Source organism: Arachis stenosperma, chromosome 1 (genome assembly GCF_014773155.1).
Source record: "Arachis stenosperma cultivar V10309 chromosome 1, arast.V10309.gnm1.PFL2, whole genome shotgun sequence".
Taxonomy (NCBI): Eukaryota; Viridiplantae; Streptophyta; class Magnoliopsida; order Fabales; family Fabaceae; genus Arachis; species Arachis stenosperma.
The window spans coordinates 131,546,402-131,566,834 of NC_080377.1; the positions used below are offsets into that span (position 1 = coordinate 131,546,402).

At 35.2% G+C, this 20,433-nt stretch overlaps 1 protein-coding gene across 1 annotated transcript; it reads left to right on the forward strand.

Moving 5' to 3' along the window:
* Positions 1-209: 209 nt before the first annotated feature.
* LOC130969728 (piriformospora indica-insensitive protein 2-like) lies at positions 210-1,781 on the forward strand. Its single transcript, XM_057895629.1, has 2 exons — positions 210-320; positions 507-1,781. The coding sequence occupies exons 1-2, from the start codon at positions 210-212 to the stop codon at positions 1,737-1,739; spliced, it is 1,344 nt and encodes a 447-aa protein (XP_057751612.1). The 3' UTR covers positions 1,740-1,781.
* The last annotated feature ends 18,652 nt before the right edge of the window (positions 1,782-20,433 follow it).

Consider the following 20,433-nt stretch of genomic DNA (forward strand, 5'->3'; position numbering starts at 1 on the left):
TGTTACTATTAACACATAGTTGCTCTACTTATTCTGATAAAATTCACAATTTCCTGAGCTAAATTTTTCTGACTTGATTGTTTGATTTTGTGATATTTATGGCTATTAGGATTATATCAAGGAAGTGCACACAAGCTGTTTGTTTTATGTTCCTCATGGTTTTGCTTTTTTGTGTTTGTGAGGGACAAGACTCTTCTTCATTGTCACCAATGGATGAGAAAGAGAAGCAAGTCATCTACAATGTGATTCAGGGTTTTGTAGGAAAATGGTGGAATGGTTCAGACCTTTATCCAGATCCTTGTGGCTGGACTCCAATACAGGTTTGAAATTCTGAACACAACAATGTTTCTACTGTTTCTTCTTTTTGTTTTTTTAGAAGTCAAAACTTTAATGGAACAGTAATAACAGTGTTTAGTAAACTGTGTTGAATGTCAAAATGTTACTTTTACCTGCTATCATTGCATTCTTTATAGTTTCTTTTTTTGATTTCATGAATAAATTTGCAGGGAGTTTCATGTGAACTATATGATGATGGATTCTGGTATGTAACTGTTGTGAACCTTGGACAAGTTTTTGACAACTCTCTCATATGCAGCAATGATGCTAAATTCCCAGAACAACTATTCAAGCTCAAGCACCTCAAAGTTCTCTCATTAACCAGTTGCTTTCTTTCACCTAACAAAAATCCAGTTACACTCCCAATTTCAGGTTGGGAGAAGTTCTCAGAAAGTTTGGAATCTTTGATACTCAGATCAAACCCTGGTCTTGTTGGCACAATTCCATCCACAATTGGAAGCCTTAGAAGCCTTCAATCTCTTGTTTTGCTGGAAAATAGTCTCACAGGTGAATTGCCACGAAGTATTGGCAATTTGGTTAAGTTGAGACAACTAGTCCTTGCTGGAAACAACTTGGTTGGTGAGGTTCCAATCACTTATGGAAGCTTTTCTGAGCTTTTGATATTTGATGCAAGCAGGAACAATCTTTCAGGTTCACTACCACCAATAGTTGGATCTTGGAGTTCACTTCTAAAGCTTGATTTGAGCAACAATGTGCTTGAAGGGTTGTTGCCAATGGAGCTTGGAAGGCTAAAGCATCTCACATTACTTGATGTGAGTCATAACAAACTTATTGGTGGTTTGGCTGAGACAATCAAAGAACTTGTTTCCTTAAAAGATATGGTCTTGTCCAACAATCCAATAGGGGGTGATCTCTTGGGAACAAAGTGGAGAAGTTTCACAAAAGTTGAGACTTTGGACCTTTCCAACATGGGTTTGGAAGGTAGTGTGCCAGAGTCCATAACAGAAATGAAAAAGCTAAGGTTTCTTGACCTTAGCAACAACAACCTTAATGGAAGTCTCTCTAGGAATCTTGAGAACCTGCCATGTCTTAAAGCTCTTCATGTCAATGGAAACAACTTGACAGGGAGACTTGAATTCTCACAAGAGTTTTATGGGAAATTGGGAAGGCGGTTTGCTGCTTGGAACAATAATGAAAACTTGTGCTACGTTGCCAAACAAGTGACACCAGTGCCTTATAGTGTGAAACCTTGTTTACAGGAAATAACTAATTCTGAGGGAGTTTCAACAGTTGAGAATTTTGAGATGAGTGAAGGGAGTTATGATGAGGATTCCTTTGTAGAAACCTCTTTTGGAATTTCAAGTTTTTTATTCAATGATGTATGGTTGATTCTTAGTGTAAATGTAGTTCTTACTGTGCTGCTGTGGAATTTGTCATTTTAGGCTAATTTCAGAGAAAACTGATACCACCACATGTGTTACTATTACTCTAGAGAAGTAAACAATATTAACTATTCATTCTGACCAATGTCATTCATGCCTAGACTAGTAACTTATGATATTCGGATTTATGTACATATACATTATTTATTGTCTCTAATTTAGCATATGTGTATAATTATTATTATTATTTTTATTTGACTTCCCTGCTCAATTGGAGTTTTAAGCATACAGAATTTGGATTTTTCACTTTCATAAACTATAAAAAAAACTTTAATTTTCAAAACAACTTGAAAGGACATTATTTTCCAGAATCTACTTTTTTTTTTTTTTGTCTTTTCATAAACTTCGTTTAATAGAGAGGGAACTTCTGCAATGCACACAAAATTCGTCTATCACAACAACGGACTTGCCTATTTACATAAAGTTGGTTTATGAGTTCAACGGACTTTCTTACGATTTAGATAATATTAGTATATTTTTATTTTTTTAATTAATTTAATTTTACTCAAACAATTTAAAATTCTACAAATATAAAACTTTTAATTTAAAATTTAAATAGATATAATTTAAATTAATTATTTAATTTAATTTATAAAAATAAATGCACTTGATTATTGAATTCATATGATTAATTATATTTATTCGTTTTAAAAAAAATTAATTATTTAAAATTGTTAATTTTAAGTTAAAAAGTACATGTATTCGTATTATTTTTAAATTAAAAATTTTAAATAAACATACTCTTATTATTTTAAATTAGTGTATCAATTCGTGCCTATTAATTCACTCTTTTATGTATTAAAATTAAAATATGTATAAAAGTAATAAAAATTCAATTAGTTGAGATGGTAACTGATTTATAAATGAACAAAAGACTACGAGTTCAAATGTTGGAAATAATATTTTTTAAAATTATATACAAGGAACAAATCTTCTTGTATTCCCATTATATATAGTATAGAATAGATAGATAGATATAGATAGATGTATAAAGTAATAAAATTGAATTATTTGAGATAGTAAGTGGTTTATAAATGAACAAAAAGTCACGAGTTCAAATATTAAAAATGACGTTTTCTATAAATTATATACAACAAAGGGAATTTTAGAAAAAAAAAAACTAGACACCAAATATTCTTATATTCCCATTATATATACTATAGATTATAGATTAGAGATATATAGATTATAAATGTGTAAAAATAATAAAAATTGAATTAGTTGATATGCTAACTGGTTTATAAATGAACAAATAAAAGGTTATAGGTTTAAATCTTGGGAATAATATTTTTTATAAATTATGAGCAACAAAGGATATTTTAGGAAAAGAAAATTGGACACCAAATCTTCTTGTATTTTTATTATATATAGTAGTATACTTTTCATTATATATAGTATAGAAGTATAGATAATTTTAAAATCAATACAAGTAGGTTTATTTAACATTTTTAAACATATATATTCGTATTATTTTTAAATTAGAATAAATAATATGGGTAAATTATTTTTAAGAAGTTTTTTTTTTAAAATCGAATAAACATAATTAATTATATGAGTATAATCTCTAAATTGTTGTGTCTGCGTGTTGGACACACACTCACCGACACTCGTCTGACAACCATGTCTTAATAAAAAATAAAAAAAATTTCGAACATGCTTGGACACACCTAAATACCATCTCGTATCAGCGTGTCCAGTCTTATTCTTAACATATATTCTTGAAATAAATTTAGATATAATATATATTATTATTTATTAAAACAAAAAATATTTTAAATAATTGATATAATTAAAATAAAACATTAAAAATAATTATAAAATTAATTTATATTTTGGTATCAATAAAATATTAAAATATCATTATGATTTATCTAAAAAATATTTTATATTTTATATATATGCATGTCCCTGTGTCTTATAAGATTTTAAAATTCGCGTGTCGGCGTGTCTCATGTCTCGTGTCCGTATTAGCGTCCGTGTATCATAGAGTATAATAATAAAAGATGTTTCTCAAATTACATTAAATTATTAATTTAAAGTATATCTATCTAAATTTTAAACTAAACATTTCATTTTAAATTATTTGAAGAAAATTAGATTAATTGAAAAAAAAATAATACCATCTAAATCGTACCATAACGTAAGCAAATTTTGTAAATAGGCAGATTTGTCGATGCGATGGGCAAATTTTGTGTGCATGGTAAAAACTTTACGAAAACTCAACAAAGAAGTGAATCCAAAAAAATAATGTCCTTTTAATTTGTTTTAGAAATTACATTTTTTTTATATTATACGAAAGAAAAAAAATCCAACAAAATTTTTATTTGGAATAGTCATGTTTTGGTAAGATGAGATGCACTGTTTTTAATTATTTCTGTTGGAAAGCAGTGAAAATGAAGAAGATGCTAAATCTTAATTACGTAATTAAGCATGTAGTGTTCAACGCTTTATCATCTAAATGTTCACATTTGACGTATATTCTTATGAGAGGCATTATATCAAATAAAGTAGTATCAAAGTGGTAGTATAGGGATGAGTATTCCCGCGTGACTTAGGTTCAATCCCCGGCAACGGCATTACCCTCATGATGGGTGCTTTCTATAACATTATCCACAACAGAATCATGAGTACTACATAATGTGAACTTTCCCTAATTTCAGATGACATGGGAACAATTTTTGAAATAGATTTGCTCCCACGAGTGTGGTACCTCAGCAGTTGAGTAAAGACGCTTCTTACGCTCGAAAGTGGAATGCCACATTATCAGAGAAACATGAGTTGAGTATCCACAAATTCAACTATGCATGCACGAAGCGAAGCGAAGCTCAGGCATTAACTCAACTAGCAATCTAGCATAACTGAATACATATATAACATCAATACCTAGTTCACATAAAACCTGATTTTAAAAAATAAATAAAGATCCAAAAACAAGGAATTAAATTAAATCCTCAAATAAATAATTACACAGGCCAAAAGCTTCAAATCTTACCATGTCATGCAAAGCTAGAACATTCATCTCTGACACAACAGAATCGAAAGATTTAATAATAATAATAATAAAAGAAAGGAAGAAAAGGAAGAAGAACCTGGAAGTTGATTTGGGAGTGTGGAAGAGCTTGCCCATCATGAATTCATGATTGAATGGAACTTATTCTCGGAGTCTTGCGCCGTGTTTGGGTCGTGAAACAATAAAGGAGCTTCTTATCATGAATTTGCGTTTGCTTTTTTATAATTAATTAAAAGCGTCTAAAAACTAAAAATAAATGGTAGCGGCCACGGTGGTGCTGCTGCCACTGGAAATGATGATTAACCCATTTTCGGGATTTTTTTGGTTAATTGGGCTCTATTGGGCTAGCATTTTTTATTAAACGTTATATTCTTATTGTAAATTAAAAACATATGTAAGTGTGCTAGGGACAGGGGCAAGGGCCCATTGGGAATTAAAGGCCTAAGCTCATTGATAATAAATGATCCATGACAAAAAATTTACTCAATGATCTCTCTATTCATTGCTCAAAAGACCTGTATATATGCGATTATTTATTTTTAATCCCACCTATGAAATAAATGATGTTCAAACTTTAGAGAATCCAAATCCGTATACATGTTACAACAAATGCTCTAGGATACAGCCTACCTACACATAGAATAAGCATTGAAATACTACGCTCAACACAATTTAGCTTACAATAGTAGTATAATAGTATTATATGTGACTTGTTCATAGCTAAAAAATTAGTAAGTCATCAATACTACACAGCACCAATGACATAAGAAAGCAGCTATTATTATCCTTTGTTAACAAGCAGTATATTAGTCTAGAAATACACTCTATTAAGATTCTTGGAGCTATTGGCATTGAGGAAGAAACAAGACAATATTAAGAAATTGATCATAGAATTCTGTTTTAAAATTAAGGCACATAATGTTAGACATAGTTAAAAAATATTGTTCACTAAACTTAGGCTACTTAGAAATTACAACTTCTCTACATTAAACATAAAAATATCCATATTATACACAAATTCATAAAAACTACACAAAAAATCTGGAATAACATGATAAATTTTTTCACTTATTTTAGCAAGTATCTACAAATTCACACCTTGTTTAAACTGTACAATTCCATCTTTTGCTTCAACCTAATTGAAAAAAATACATACCTAATTATACACATATTTATATATAAATTATTTTATTTAAATTAATATGGCAAAAATTTTATACATATTCAGGTTATTTATAAACCGAATAATAATATAATTATGCATCAAAATTCAAAATTTAAAAAAGAAATATATAAACACAAAATAAGTTACAATAATATTAGTGTTACAGTGGGTAACCGGAGATTGATGGGCTGGATGGAATTGGTTGGCCCAAATGTGTGAAGGAGGAGGATTCCGAATGGATCTGCAACTCGGGAGGCTCCGTCCGACTTATTTGTGCGAGGAGATGGGGGTGGTACCGGCCCAAATGTGTGAAGGAGGAGGATTCCGAATGGATCTGCAACTCGGGAGGCTCCGTCCGACTTATTTGTGCGAGGAGATGGGGGTGGTACCTGCAAAGACACTCCGATGCCAAGTTAGCGAGAGTGTGAGCAGGTCTAGAGAGTATTGGACTTAGAGATACCTGAGGGGTGTCAGTGTATTTATAGCGGTGAACCAATAACCACCGTTGGAGTAATGCCATATTTTTAGGGTGATAACCATCTCATTATCTTAGGGAGGTTAAGATATGGCTCGTGGAAGTGGTTAGAGAGATTCTAGGGGCAGTTACTCATTTGAATGAGTGTTTATCCGCTAGCTAATCTCGTGCCCGACTTCTTTAAAACAGGTCGTGGTGAGTACCGACTTCATAGGATGAAGATTGGTACTGGTGAGACCCAACCCTCTGGATTAGGTCTTTTGCTTGATCCTGGGCCTTTATTATTGGGCCAGGGTATGAACAGTGCCCCTACTCGAGCCCAATTTTTTCAAGATTTAGGTTCGAGTATTCTGCTCGGGGTCGTAGCCGACTTGTTGGAGGACCGGCGTGATTTTCTGAAACCGACGTGACTTTCCGTGTCCTTTTGGTTCTGACAGTTACGTCTAATCAAGCGTCGTGTCCGTTAGGGATGTGCGTAGGTCTTGGTAACGGTGCATTCTCATTAATGACTGCCCCGCTTTTACCATTATGCCCCTTAGCATGTTTATAAATACTTTCCCTCTCTTTCATTTTTCGTTTCTGCAATTTTTCAAATTTCTTCTTTCTTCGTTCGTGCTGCATTCTTGTGTTTCGGAGACTTCTGCTTCTTCCAACTTTCATTTTTGGATAAAGGTTAGGTTTTCTTCTTTCGTAACATGCTTTGTGTTTGCATGCTTTTATTTTGTAGATAGATAGGTTAGTTTGTAGATTTTGGTTCCGTATCTCCTCCCTTTAGAGACCGTGTTTTTTATTTTCCTTTTCTTTTTCTTTTGTAGGTTTTTGTCACCCTTTATAAGAAAAAGAAATGGCTTCCGTAGATGTTCTTTCTCAATGGGTTGATGTCACGGTCCTAGGGGAGGAACCCTTGGTTGATGCTGAGTTTATTACCCATCTTCGTACTCACCACAGAATTTGTACTTCTGAGGAGGACGAGCCAAAGTATGAGTTGGTAGTCCCAGGCCCAGAAGACCAGGTTTGTTTTGGGAGGGCCAATGAGGCGGCCCCTCATTTTTTCTTTATGTATAAATGTATGATCACCCGTTTGGGTGTTTTTCTTCCTTTTTCGAATTTTGAGATGTCTGTTTTGCACCACTGTCGAGTTGCCCCTACCCAGCTTCACCCCAATTCTTGGGGTTTTCTGAAAATTTACCAATTTATAAGCCACGCTTTGGACTTTCCGACCTCTTTGAGAATTTTCTTTTATCTTTTCCACATGACTAAGCCCTTCAGTGGGCTAAATAACAAGCAACAATGGGTGTCTTTCCGAGCCATACAAGGTCGGAGAATTTTCACCCTTTTTGACGAATCCTTCCACGACTTCAAAAATTATTTTTTCAAAGTGCAAGCTGTAGAGGGTCACCACCCCTTTTTCTTGGATGAGAATTCTTCCCCTCGCTTTCCCCTCTATTGGTTGGAGGCCTCCCCCTGTGAGAAGTACGGTCTGGACGACCTGGATGAGGTGGAGGCGGCCATTGTGGGATTTTTCCGAGAAGTGTGGGGGAGAGCCCCACACTTGGATACTAGAAAATTCCTCCAGGGATCGCCGACTTTTGTTCGGTCGCAATTAGGTAGCTTATATATATGTATATATATATATTCCTTACTTCCGACTTATATCTGCCGTTTTTGAGGTAATGACGACTTGTTGTTTTTGCTATTTGTTTCTTTTGCAGATATGGCAAGGAAGAATGCTCAAGAATCTTACCAAAGAGTTTAGGAGGCTAAAGCAAAGTCCCGGGCCAGGGCTGGTGGCACCAGGGCAATCATCTCTCCTCCTCCTCCTCCTCCTCCTCAGAACGTGGGGATTCCCTCTCAGCCCATTGTGATTTTTTCTTCAGCTTTATCTCGGCCGCTCCACTCCGCCCGACTTCTTTCTGAGCCAGAGAAGAAGAAGCGCAAGACTTTAGAGTCTGGCTCTTCTTTCGATGGTGGGGTTAAGGCGGATGCTCTTGCATTCGTCCGAAAGAACATATATCCTCATATAAGTTTGGATGATATTTCTGTTCGAAACCACCTCACCACTCTGGCTGAGGAGAGTTTTAGGGCGGCAGGTGTTTGTGGCAAGCTTTTGGATATTTTTGAGAAGACTCCTCTCAGCTCTTTGGGGTTAACCTCGAAGGTTGAGGAGCTGGAGGGGAGCCTTCTTTCTTATCAGGAGCATGAGAGGGAGTTGAAGGAGGAGGTCGCCAAGCTGAGGGCGGAGAGAGATAGCCTTCGGGAGAAGGAGAGTAAGTTGCGAGCCCAATGCAACATGGAGGCGAGTTTGAGGAAGACAGCACGGAGAGTTATCAGAGTTTATTTCAAGATATTGTGCCTGTGAAGAAGGATTTGCTGAACTCTCGAAATGCGTATGCCGAGTTGGAGGACTCTGTCGCTGATGGTGCCGAGGAGGCTTGGAGGATTTTCAAGGAGCAGGTCGGAGTTATTGCTCCTGACTTGGATCTTTCTCCTTTAGATCCAGACAAGGTCGTCATTAATGGTGCTATTGTGGATCCTCCTGCCCCCGTAATCGTTTCTGAGTCAGAATTGAAGACTCGGGGGCAGAGGATTATTGAGTCCCCTCCTTGTTCCAAGGATGCTTCGAGTTCTTCTGTTGTTCCTCCGACTTCCTCTTCATCTCCCGTGGTTGACTCTCTTCCTGATCCTGGTGGCGCTCTTCCTGACTCTGGTGGTGGTGATCCGTCTACTCCTCTGCAGAAATAACTTTTTTATGGCTATATGGGGGCTCGGCCTGTGAGTCCCCCCTTTTTTAAACTCTTTGTTTGTTGGTGGCGTTTGGACGATTTCTTTTGGCCTTTTAAGGCCGTAAACAAAATATTTTAAAAGTACCCTTTTTAATAAGGGTTTTAACTTAACAAAATAAATACCCTTTTTTGGATAAGGGTTTAAGTTACCTTATGCGTGTATGCTTTTCTGATTTTTCGAAGTCCCCTTGATCTTTTTCTGAAAACCTTTCTCTTTGGCTTGTCTGTTTTTCTGAGCCCTTTTGTTTAAGGACTTTTTGACAGCCTTTAATCTCTTTTTTGTTATCTCTTATACTCAACTTTGTTTTATTGAGTTCTTATGACTTAGTTTATTTTTGCGATTCGTTTTCTTTTCTACTCGGTTTTTTCCTTTCGACTTATGAGTCGGGATGTTTCCGAGTTCTTTACGATCAACTTTTATAACCTCATTACACCGACTTGTACCTCGTCGTTTTATCCTGACGACCATCTAGGTCGGTTCATTAGATTTTCACGTTTTGTCGAGCTTAAGTCGGCGCGTTTCGTAGAAAGACTTAGAAAATAGAAAGGAGTTTATAAGAGATATTGTAAATGAAAAAAGATCTTTATTGATTGGGGAGGTACCTTCTTGCTACTAAGGGTTTTTAATAGCTTTTTTTTCCTTAGCCTCTACTATGATGCCTCGTTAAAAACCCTTCTCCAGAAAAAATCCTTTGATTTTGGAAAAAAATCATCAAGTTGGGAAAAGAGTACATCAGGGAGTAGAGTTCGCTTTTTAACTGTAGTACCTTTTCATATTACAAGCATGCCACGACCTTGGGAACTCAGTGCCGTTCAGGTCGGTTACTTTATAATAACCTTTTTCCTAAAACTTCATTGACTTTGTATGGTCCCTTCCAATTAGCAGCGAGTTTTCCTTCCCCTGATTTGTTAACTCCAATGTCGTTTCTGATTAAGACCAAGTCATTCGGGGCAAATGTTCTTCGAATGACTTTTTTGTTGTACCTTGTAGTCATCCTTTGCTTCAATGCTGCTTCTCTTATCTGGGCATCTTCTCGGACTTCGGGGAGCAAGTCGAGCTCCTCTTTGTGCCCCTGTATGTTTCCGATCTCGTCATGGAGAATTACCCTTGGGCTTTGTTCATTGATTTCTATTGGTATCATTGCTTCTACGCCATAGACTAGTCGGAAGGGCGTTTCTCCAGTGGCGGATTGGGGCGTTGTCCTGTAAGCCCATAGCACTTGGGGGAGCTCTTCAGCCCAAGCTCCTTTTGCTTCTTGTAATCTTTTCTTTAGCCCTGCCAGTATGACTTTGTTGGCTGCCTCGGCTTGCCCATTGGCTTGCGGGTGCTCCACCGAGGTGAACTGGTGTTTGATTTTCATACTGGCTACTAAGCTTCTGAAGGTAGAATTGGTGAATTGGGTTCCATTATCTGTAGTAATGGAATAAGGTATCCCATATCTTGTGATGATATTTTTGTAGAGGAACTTCCGACTTCTTTGAGCGGTGATGGTGGCCAATGGTTCTGCTTCTATCCACTTTGTGAAGTAATCTATTCCTACGATCAGGTATTTGACTTGTCCTGGCGCTTGGGGAAAAGGGCCTAACAAATCCATTCCCCATTTTGCAAAGGGCCATGGAGAAGTGATACTGATGAGCTCTTCTGGTGGAGCCACGTGGAAATTTGCATGCATCTGACATGGTTGACACTTTTTCACAAATTCTGTGGCATCTTTCTGCAAGGTCGGCCAGTAGAATCCAGCTCGGATTACTTTCCTGGCTAGTGACCTTGCTCCGAGATGGTTTCCGCAGATCCCACTATATACTTCCTCCAATACCTCGGCAGTTCTTGAGGTCGGTACACACTTTAATAATGGTGTTGATATCCCCCTTCTGTAGAGAATATTTCTCACCAAGGTGTAGTGTTGTGCTTCCCTTCGGATCTTTTTAGCCTCTTTCTCCTCTTTAGGGAGGATGTCGAATTTCATGTATTCGACCAAGGGGTTTATCCATCCGAGGTTTAAACCGACTACCTCAAGTACTTCTTGTTTGTCTTCTATTTTTACTACTGAGGGTTCCTGGAGGGTTTCTTGGATCAGGCTTCTGTTGTTCCCTCCTGGCTTGGTACTTGCTAACTTGGATAGGGCGTCCGCTCTGCTGTTCAGATCCCGAGTTATGTGTTTAACCTCGGTTTCTGCAAAGCGCCCAAGGTGTTCCAGAGTTTTCTCCAAGTACCTCTTCATATTTGGGTCTTTTGCCTGATACTCTCCGCTTATCTGGGAGGTCACCACTTGTGAGTCGCTGTATATCATCACCTTTGTAGCACCGGCTTCTTCTGCCAGCTTTAATCCAGCAATCAAGGCTTCATACTCTGCCTGATTATTTGAAGCTGGAAATTCAAATTTTAGGGAAACCTCTATCTGGGTTCCTCTTTCATCTACCAATATTATGCCTGCGCCGCATCCTGTTTTGTTGGAGGATCCGTCTACATAGAGTTTCCATGTAGTTGGTTTTTCCTCCTGATCCCCTGCGTATTCTGCAATGAAGTCGGCGAGGCATTGGGCTTTGATCGCCGTCCGAGTTTCATATCTTAAGTCGAACTCGGAGAGCTCTATTGCCCATTGAACCATTCTCCCTGCAACATCCGTCTTTTGGAGGATTTGCTTCATGGGTTGGTTCGTACGGACTCTTATTGTGTGAGCCTAAAAGTAAGGTCGTAGCCTTCGTGAGGCTATTACTAAGGAGTAGACAAACTTCTCTAGTTTGTGGTATCTTAGCTCAGGACCTTGTAGAACTTTACTGATGAAATAAACTGGATGTTGTCCGACCTCATCTTCTCTTATCAGGGCTGATGAGACAGCCTTGTCCGCTACGGATAAGTACAGGACGAGGTCTTTTCCAGATACTGGTCGGGTCAGAATAGGAGGTTGGCTTAAAAACCTTTTGAACTCCTGGAACGCCTCCTTGCATTCAGGAGTCCATTCAAACTGACATCCCTTTCTCAATAAGGAGAACAGTGGAAGAGATTTTAGTGCCGATCCTGCCAAAAATCTGGAGAGGGCTGCAAGTCGGCCATTCAGCTGCTGGACTTCTCTCAAACAAGTCGGGCTTTTCATCTCTAGGATGGCTCTACACTTATCGGGATTGGCTTCGATCCCTCTTTGTGTTAGCATGAATCCTAGAAATTTCCCTGCCTCCACCGCAAAGGCGCACTTTGCGGGATTTAGTCTCATCCCGTGCAGCCTTATGGTGTCAAAGACTTGTGAGAGGTCTGACAGGAGGTCGACTTCTTTCTTGGTCTTTACCAGCATGTCGTCGACGTATACTTCCATTAGACTCCCAAGGTGAGAGGAAAACACTTTATTCATCAACCTTTGATATGTGGCTCCTGCATTCTTCAATCCGAATGGCATGACCACGTAGCAGAAATTAGCTCTGGGTGTGATGAATGATGTTTTCTCCTGGTCTGGCTCATACATTGGGATTTGATTATATCCCGAGTAGGCGTCCATAAATGATAAGTATTGATACCCTGAGCTGGAGTCCACTAGGGTATCAATACTTGGCAGTGGATAAGGGTCCTTGGGACATGCCTTATTTAAGTTGGTATAGTTGACACACATTCTCCATTTGCCATTCTGTTTTTTGACTAGCACTACATTGGCTAGCCATGTTGGGTACTTGACTTCTCTGATGAAGCCAGCTTCCAGGAGTGCCTGCACTTGTTCTTCTACTATTAGGGCTCGTTCTGGGCCGAGCTTGCGTCTTCTTTGTTGTACAGGTCGGGATCCCGGATAAACCGAGAGCTTGTGGGACATGAGCTCGGGGTCTATCCCAGGCATGTCAGAGGCCTTCCAGGCGAAGAGGTCGGAGTTATCTCTTAGGAGCTTAGTCAATTCTTGTTTTAGGGTTTCCCCTAGGTTGGCTCCTATATGAGTATTTTTCCCTTCCTCTTTACCGACCTGTATCTCCTCGGTTTTTCCTCCTGGTTGTGGTCGCAGCTCTTCTCTGGCCCTTGCACTGCCGAGCTCTATTGTGTGAACTTCTCTGCCCTTTCCTCTCAGATTTAGGCTTTCATTGTAGCATTTCCTTGCCAACTTTTGATCCCCTCTTACCGTTGCTATCCCTGCTGAGGTCGGAAATTTCATGCAAAGGTGGGGAGTGGATACTACGGCTCCGAGTCGATTAAGGGTAGCTTTGCCGATTAAAGCATTATATGCTGACCCCACATCAATGACTATGAAGTCTATACTCAGAGTCTTTGATTTTTCCCCTTTTCCAAAAGTGGTGTGGAGGGGTAAAAATCCCAGTGGTTTTATTGGCGTGTCCCCTAATCCGTATAGGGTGTCGGGGTAGGCTCTTAATTCTTTCTCATCCAACCCTAGCTTGTCAAAAGCAGGCTTAAAAAGGATGTCCGCTGAGCTTCCTTGGTCTACTAGAGTTCTGTGGAGATGGGCATTCGCCAGGATCATAGTTATTACTACTGGATCATCGTGTCCAGGGATTATTCCTTGCCCATATTCTTTTGTGAATGAAACGGTAGGGAGGTCGGATGACTCTTCTCCGACCTGGTAGACTCTTTTGAGATGTCTTTTGCGAGAGGATTCGGTGAGTTCCCCTCCCGCGAACCCTCCTGAGATCATATGGATATGTCTCTCTGGAGTCTGCGGCGGTGGGTCTCTTCTATCCATATCGTCTTGCTTTCTCTTTCCATGACCGTCCAACCTTTCTATGAGATATCTATCAAGCCGACCTTCCCTAACCAGCTTTTCTATCACATTTTTAAGGTCGTAACAGTCGTTTGTGGAGTGACCATATATTTTATGGTACTCACAGTAATCGCTGCGGCTCCCCCCTTTTTTATTTTTAATGGGTCTAGGGGGTGGCAGTCTTTCAGTGTTACAAATATCTCAGTATACATCCACTATAAAAACTTTCAGAGGAGTATAAGAGTGATATTTTCTTTGTCTCTCGAGACCGAGTTCTTCCTTTTTCTTGGTTTCCCTTTCCCTCTCTTTTGTTGAGGGAGGGGGCCCAGGTCGCCAACTCAGGTCTCTCAACTTAGCGTTTTCCTCCATATTGATGTACTTTTCAGCTCTTTCTTGTACATCACTTAGAGAAACGGGGTGTCTTTTAGATATGGATTGTGAGAAGGGACCTTCTCTGAGTCCATTGACTAACCCCATTATGACTGCCTCTGTGGGCAGGTCTTGAATCTCTAAACACGCTTTATTGAACCTTTCCATATAGGCTCGTAAGGATTCTCCGACCTCCTGTTTTATTCCCAGGAGGCTCGGTGCATGTTTCACTTTGTCTTTCTGGATAGAGAACCTCATCAAAAACTTCCTTGAGAGGTCTTCAAAGCTAGTAACCGACCTTGGGGGGAGGCTATCGAACCACTTCATCGCTGCTTTCGATAGAGTGGTCGGGAAAGCTTTGCATCGCGTGGCGTCGGAAGCATCGGCTAGGTACATCCGACTTTTGAAGTTGCTCAGGTGATGCTTTGGATCCGTGGTTCCGTCATAGAGGTCCATATCAGGGCTTTTGAAGTTCCTTGGAACTTTTGCCCTCATTATGTCCTCGTTGAAAGGGTCCTCCCCTCCTAAGGGCGGCTCTTCTCGTTCGCCACGGGAGTTGCGACCTTTGAGGGAGGATTCTAACGTTAAGAATTTTCTTTCTAACTCTTTTCGTCGTTCCATCTCCTCTTTTAGGTTCTTTTCAGTTTCCTTTTGTCGCTCCCGTTCTTGTTCTAACTGTTCCAGGCGACTGTGGACTAATCCCATGAGTTCAGTTACATGGGGTGGTCCCTCTTTCTCTGACTCGCGCCCTTCTGAAGAGTTTACCTTCGGGTTTTTTACTCCGGAGGTACCTTCCCTGTGTTGATCATTAATTTCCTGTTGGAGGGTGAAGTCTGCATCGTTATTGCCTGTGTCCAGATTCTCTTGTTCAGAATCTGTCTCCACATGACCTTCTTCGTGGGATCTGTCCGCCATCAGTGGTTGATCTCTTGGCTCCCCGGCAACGGCGCCAATGTTACAGTGGGTAACCGGAGATTGATGGGCTGGATGGAATTGGTTGGCCCAAATGTGTGAAGGAGGAGGATTCCGAATGGATCTGCAACTCGGGAGGCTCCGTCCGACTTATTTGTCCAAGGAGATGGGGGTGGTACCGGCCCAAATGTGTGAAGGAGGAGGATTCCGAATGGATCTGCAACTCGGGAGGCTCCGTCCGACTTATTTGTGCGAGGAGATGGGGGTGGTACCTGCAAAGACACTCCGATGCCTAAGTTAGCGAGAGTGTGAGCAGGTCTAGAGAGTATTGGACTTAGAGATACCTGAGGGGTGTCAGTGTATTTATAGCGGTGAACCAATAACCACCGTTGGAGTAGTGCCATATTTTTAGGGTGATAACCGTCCCATTATCTTAGGGAGGTTAAGATATGGCTCGTGGAAGTGGTTAGAGAGATTCTAGGGGCAGTTACTCATTTGAATGAGTGTTTATCCGCCAGTTAATCTCGTGCCCGACTTCTTTAGAACAGGTCGTGGTGAGTACCGACTTCATAGGATGAAGATTGGTACTGGTGAGGCCCAACCCTCTGGATTAGGTCTTTTGCTTGATCCTGGGCCTTTATTATTGGGCCAGGGTATGAACAATTAGCATGGACAATACAACTCCTAAAAAATCTAAGAAATTCAAGTGGTTTAAAATCATGAAAATTGTGATCTTTTAAAACAACTTCCATCTTTCCATCTATTACATTGACTTTTCATTCTCCAAGCATATACCTTAATTAAATTTCTGATAATATTATACAATTTCAATTTCTTGATCGTTCATTAAAATATTTATTAGCCATAAATATAAAATATAATTTCTTCTTATTTTTTAATAAATATAAATGGTTAAAAATTACATTCCATCTTAAGACCAAAATATTAATTTTAACAATAATCCTGAACCAATTATAACAATAATGTTATAATAAATATATAAATAAAATTAATAAATCAATAAAAAACTTAAACATGACAAATTCTGTTAAATAATTTAGGAATAAATCTAGTTACAATCGATACTCTGTATGTTCTTTCTCTTTAATCACAGAAATAGTGTTGATGACATCTATACAAGTAAATATATTTTCACCAAAAGTATTTCTGCTAATTTTTATCCTGATACTAGTTTCAGATCTACTATTAGTTTCTTTTTCTACTTTTTGCCAAAGTTTTTCTTCTTACTCAATCTCGATAAGATATATCCTTCTATTGTGTATTACTAAATTTTATTTTTTATCCAATACTCGATTACTCCTATTCATTGTATCATGCAAATATGGTAATCTTTTGAGAAAATTTCTAACGCATTCTCTGAGTTGATTCAAACTTTTAAATTAAAAATCTAAAAAATCACTCTCATCATTACCAAAAATATATACCTCCTTTTTTTCTTTCTATTTATCTTTTTATATTATTTGATTTTTTGAATAAAATACTCTAAAAATTTTGCTTCAACGTGATTGAAAAAAGATATATATATAAATTAGTTCATTTAAAGTAATATGTCAAATTTTTTATACATAGTCAAGTTATTTATAAACAGAATGATAATATAATTATACATTAAAAGTAAATTCAAAATTTAAAAAAAATATTGACAAAATAACTTACAATAATATTAATATGAACAATATAATTCCTAACATATCTTAAGAAGTCAAATGGTTCAAAGTCATAAAAATTGTGATCTTTAAAAATAACTTTCATTGTATCATGTAATTATATTAATTTTTTATTATTTAATAAATATAGATGGTTAAAAATTCCGTTTCATCTTGAGACTATGACATTGAACATATAATAATTTTGAAACAATTATAACAACAGTGTTATAATAAATATATAAATAAAATTAATAAACAAATCAAAAACTTAAACATGACATACTTTGTTAAATAATTTAGGAATAAATCAAGTTCTATTATGTATTCGAAATGTTCTTCCTCTTCAATTACAGAAATAGTATTGATGACATCTCTAAAAATAATTATATTTTTACAAAAAATATTTCTACTAATTTATGTTCTGATACTAATTATAATCTTACTATTAGTTCTTTTTCTATTCTTTTTACCAAACTTCTTTTTCTTGTTTAACTCTTATAAGATATTCTATTCCATTATGTATTACTAAAGGTTGTTTTTTATCCAATCCTCCATGATTACTATTCATTGTATCATGCAAATATGATAATTCTTTAAAAAAATCTCTAACGTATTCTTTGAGTTGATTCCAACTTTCAAATTAAAAATATAAAAGATTATTCTCATAATGGTCAAATATATACCTCCTTTTTCTTTTTTTTTCTATCTATTTTCTTATATTGTTTGATTTCTTAGATAAAATACTAAGATGTTTTACTTCAATCTAACTAAAATATGCATATATATATTAATTCATTTAAAGTAATATGTAAAAAATTTTTATACATATTCAAGTTATTTATAAACAGAATGATAATATAATTATGCATTTAAAGTAAATTAAAAGTTTATATAAAAAATATTTAAAAGACAAAATAACTTACAATAATATTAACATGGACAATGTAATTTCTAAGAAATTTTAAGAATTTAAGTGGTTCAAAATTTTGAAAATTGTGATCTTTAAAACAATTTCTATCTTTTCATCTGTCATATTAGTTTTTCAATTCTCTAAGCATATACCTTTCAATCAAAATCATTCTTTAATTTGGAAGTTAAATTTCAATAATGTTGCACAATTTTAATTTCTTAATCTTTCATTCAAATTTTTATTGGTCATAAATATATAATATAATTTTTCCTTATCATTTAATAAATATGAATGGTAAATAATCACCTTCTATCTTAAGAACAAGACATTAATCTTGACAATAATTCTAAAATGATTATAAGAAATTTGTTATAATAAATATATAAATAAAATTAAAAATCCAATAAAAAACTTAAACATTACATACTCTATTAAATAATTTAGGAATAAATCGAGTTTTAGTCGATACTTTGAATGTTATTTCTTTTCAATCACAAAAATAGTGTTGATGACATCTATAGAAGCAAATATATTTTTCCCAAAAATATTTCTTCTGTTCTGATACTAGTTTCAGTTCTACTACTAATTTTTTTTTCTATTTTTTGCCAAACTTCTCCTTTTTGCTCAACTCCCATAAGATATAACTAAATTTTATTTTTATCAAATTCTCCATGACTCATATTTATTGTAACATGTAAATATCATAATATTTTGAGAAAATCTCTAACATAGAGTTAGTTTCAACTCTCAAATTAAAAATCTAAAAGATCATTCTAAAAGTAGTAAAAAATATATACTTTTTTTTCTTTCTATATATTTTTTTGTATTGTTTGATTCCTCAAATAAAATACTCAGAAATTTTGCTTCAAGCAGATTGAAAAAAATATATATATAAAAATTAGTTCATGTAAAGTAATATATCAAAAAAATTTATACATATTCAGGTTATCTATGAACAGAATGATAACATAATTATGCATCAAAAGTAAATTCAAAATTTATAAAAGAAATATCTAAAGACAAAATAACTTACAATTCATCAGAAATATTAGGAATTCAAGTGGCTCAAAGAGTCAAAGTCATGAAAACAATAATCTTTTAAAATAACGTTTATTTTTCTATTTGTTACCTAGATTTTTTTTATCAACAGTAGATGTAGGCTTATTTGTTGTAATTTTTTTTATAGTAGGAGTACATAAAAGAGTAAATAATATATAAAATGTAATAATTCAACAAATATTTTTTAAAGAATTTTCATTCTTTTTAAAATGAGAAGAACTTATTTTTCTCCCTCTCTCAATTCCTAGTTCATTAAACCATTAACATCACAGCATAAATAAGTTAGGGTATGAAATTTTCTTTCATGAAAATTTTTTAAAAAAATATTTGTTGAGTTATTATACCTTATATACTATGTACTCTTTATGTACTCCCACTACAAAAAATTACAACAAACAAACTTACATTTACTATTGATAAAAAAAATAATCTAGATAACATGTCACATTGGTTTTTTAATTCTCCAAACATATACTCTACAGTCAAAGTCACTTTTTAATCTATGAGTTAAATTCTGATTATATTGCATAATTCCAATTTTTTGACCCTTCACTAAAATATTTATTGGCCATAAATATATAATATAATCTTTTCATATCATTTAATAAATATGGATGGTTAAAAATCAGATTCTATCTAAAAACCGAACATTAATTAATCTTGACAATAATCTTAAACAATTATAACAATAATGTTATAATAAATATATAAATAAAATTAATAAACCAATAAAAAACTTAAATATGAAATACTCGGTTAAATAATCTAAGAATAAATCAGAATTTTTTACTTAGATTAAACATGATGTTTTGCGGTTGTAAATAATAATTTTTTACCTAAATTTTTTTTTATTCATAGTAGATATAGACTTATTTATTGTAATTTTTTTGTAGAAGAAATATATAAGGAATACATAGAATATAAGGTGTAATAACTCAACGAATACTTTTTAAGGAATTTTTCATTCTTTTAAAAATGAGAAGAATTTATTTTTCTGATTCATGAAACCATCAATATCAAATAGTTTAGGACATGAAATTTTTTTATAAAAAGAATTAAAAATGCCTTAAAAAATATTTGTTGAGTTATTAATATTTTTATACTATGTACTCCTTATATACTCTTATTATAAAAAAATTACAAGAAGTAAACTTACATCTACCATTGATAAAAAAAATAATCTAAAAGTTTTGATGGAATTTCTAAAAACATATATATCTTCGACAAAAACACATTTTCTACTTTCTATTTGCCAAACTTGTTCTTCTTGCTCAATTTTCATAGAAAATCCTATTTCATTACATATTACTAAATTATATTTTTTTCTCAATCCACTGACTTTTATTCTTCGTATCATTTAAGTATGACATTCTCATAATAAAATTTTTATACATTCTCTGAGTTGATCCTAACTTTTAAATAGAAAATATAAAAGATCACTTTCATAATAATAAAAAACATACACATTCTTCTTCTTTTCCCTATTTATTTTTTTCTATTGTAATATTTCTTGAAAAAAATGCTCAGAAAGCATGTTCAAAAAGACTGAAAATAATACTGCAGTGATTGAAATACAACTGTGTTTTCATCCACCACTAATAGCTTAACTTTATTATTACAATGGTATTTATATTCTGCTTCCCAAATAATAAT

Excerpts from the sequence above, each read along its gene's own strand:
- LOC130969728 (XM_057895629.1), top strand. The coding sequence starts at position 210 with ATGGATGAGAAAGAGAAGCAAGTCATCTACAATGTGATTCAGGGTTTT. Across the intron at positions 321-506 it reads GTGGCTGGACTCCAATACAG|GGAGTTTCATGTGAACTATA; the intron begins GTTTGAAATTCT and ends ATAAATTTGCAG.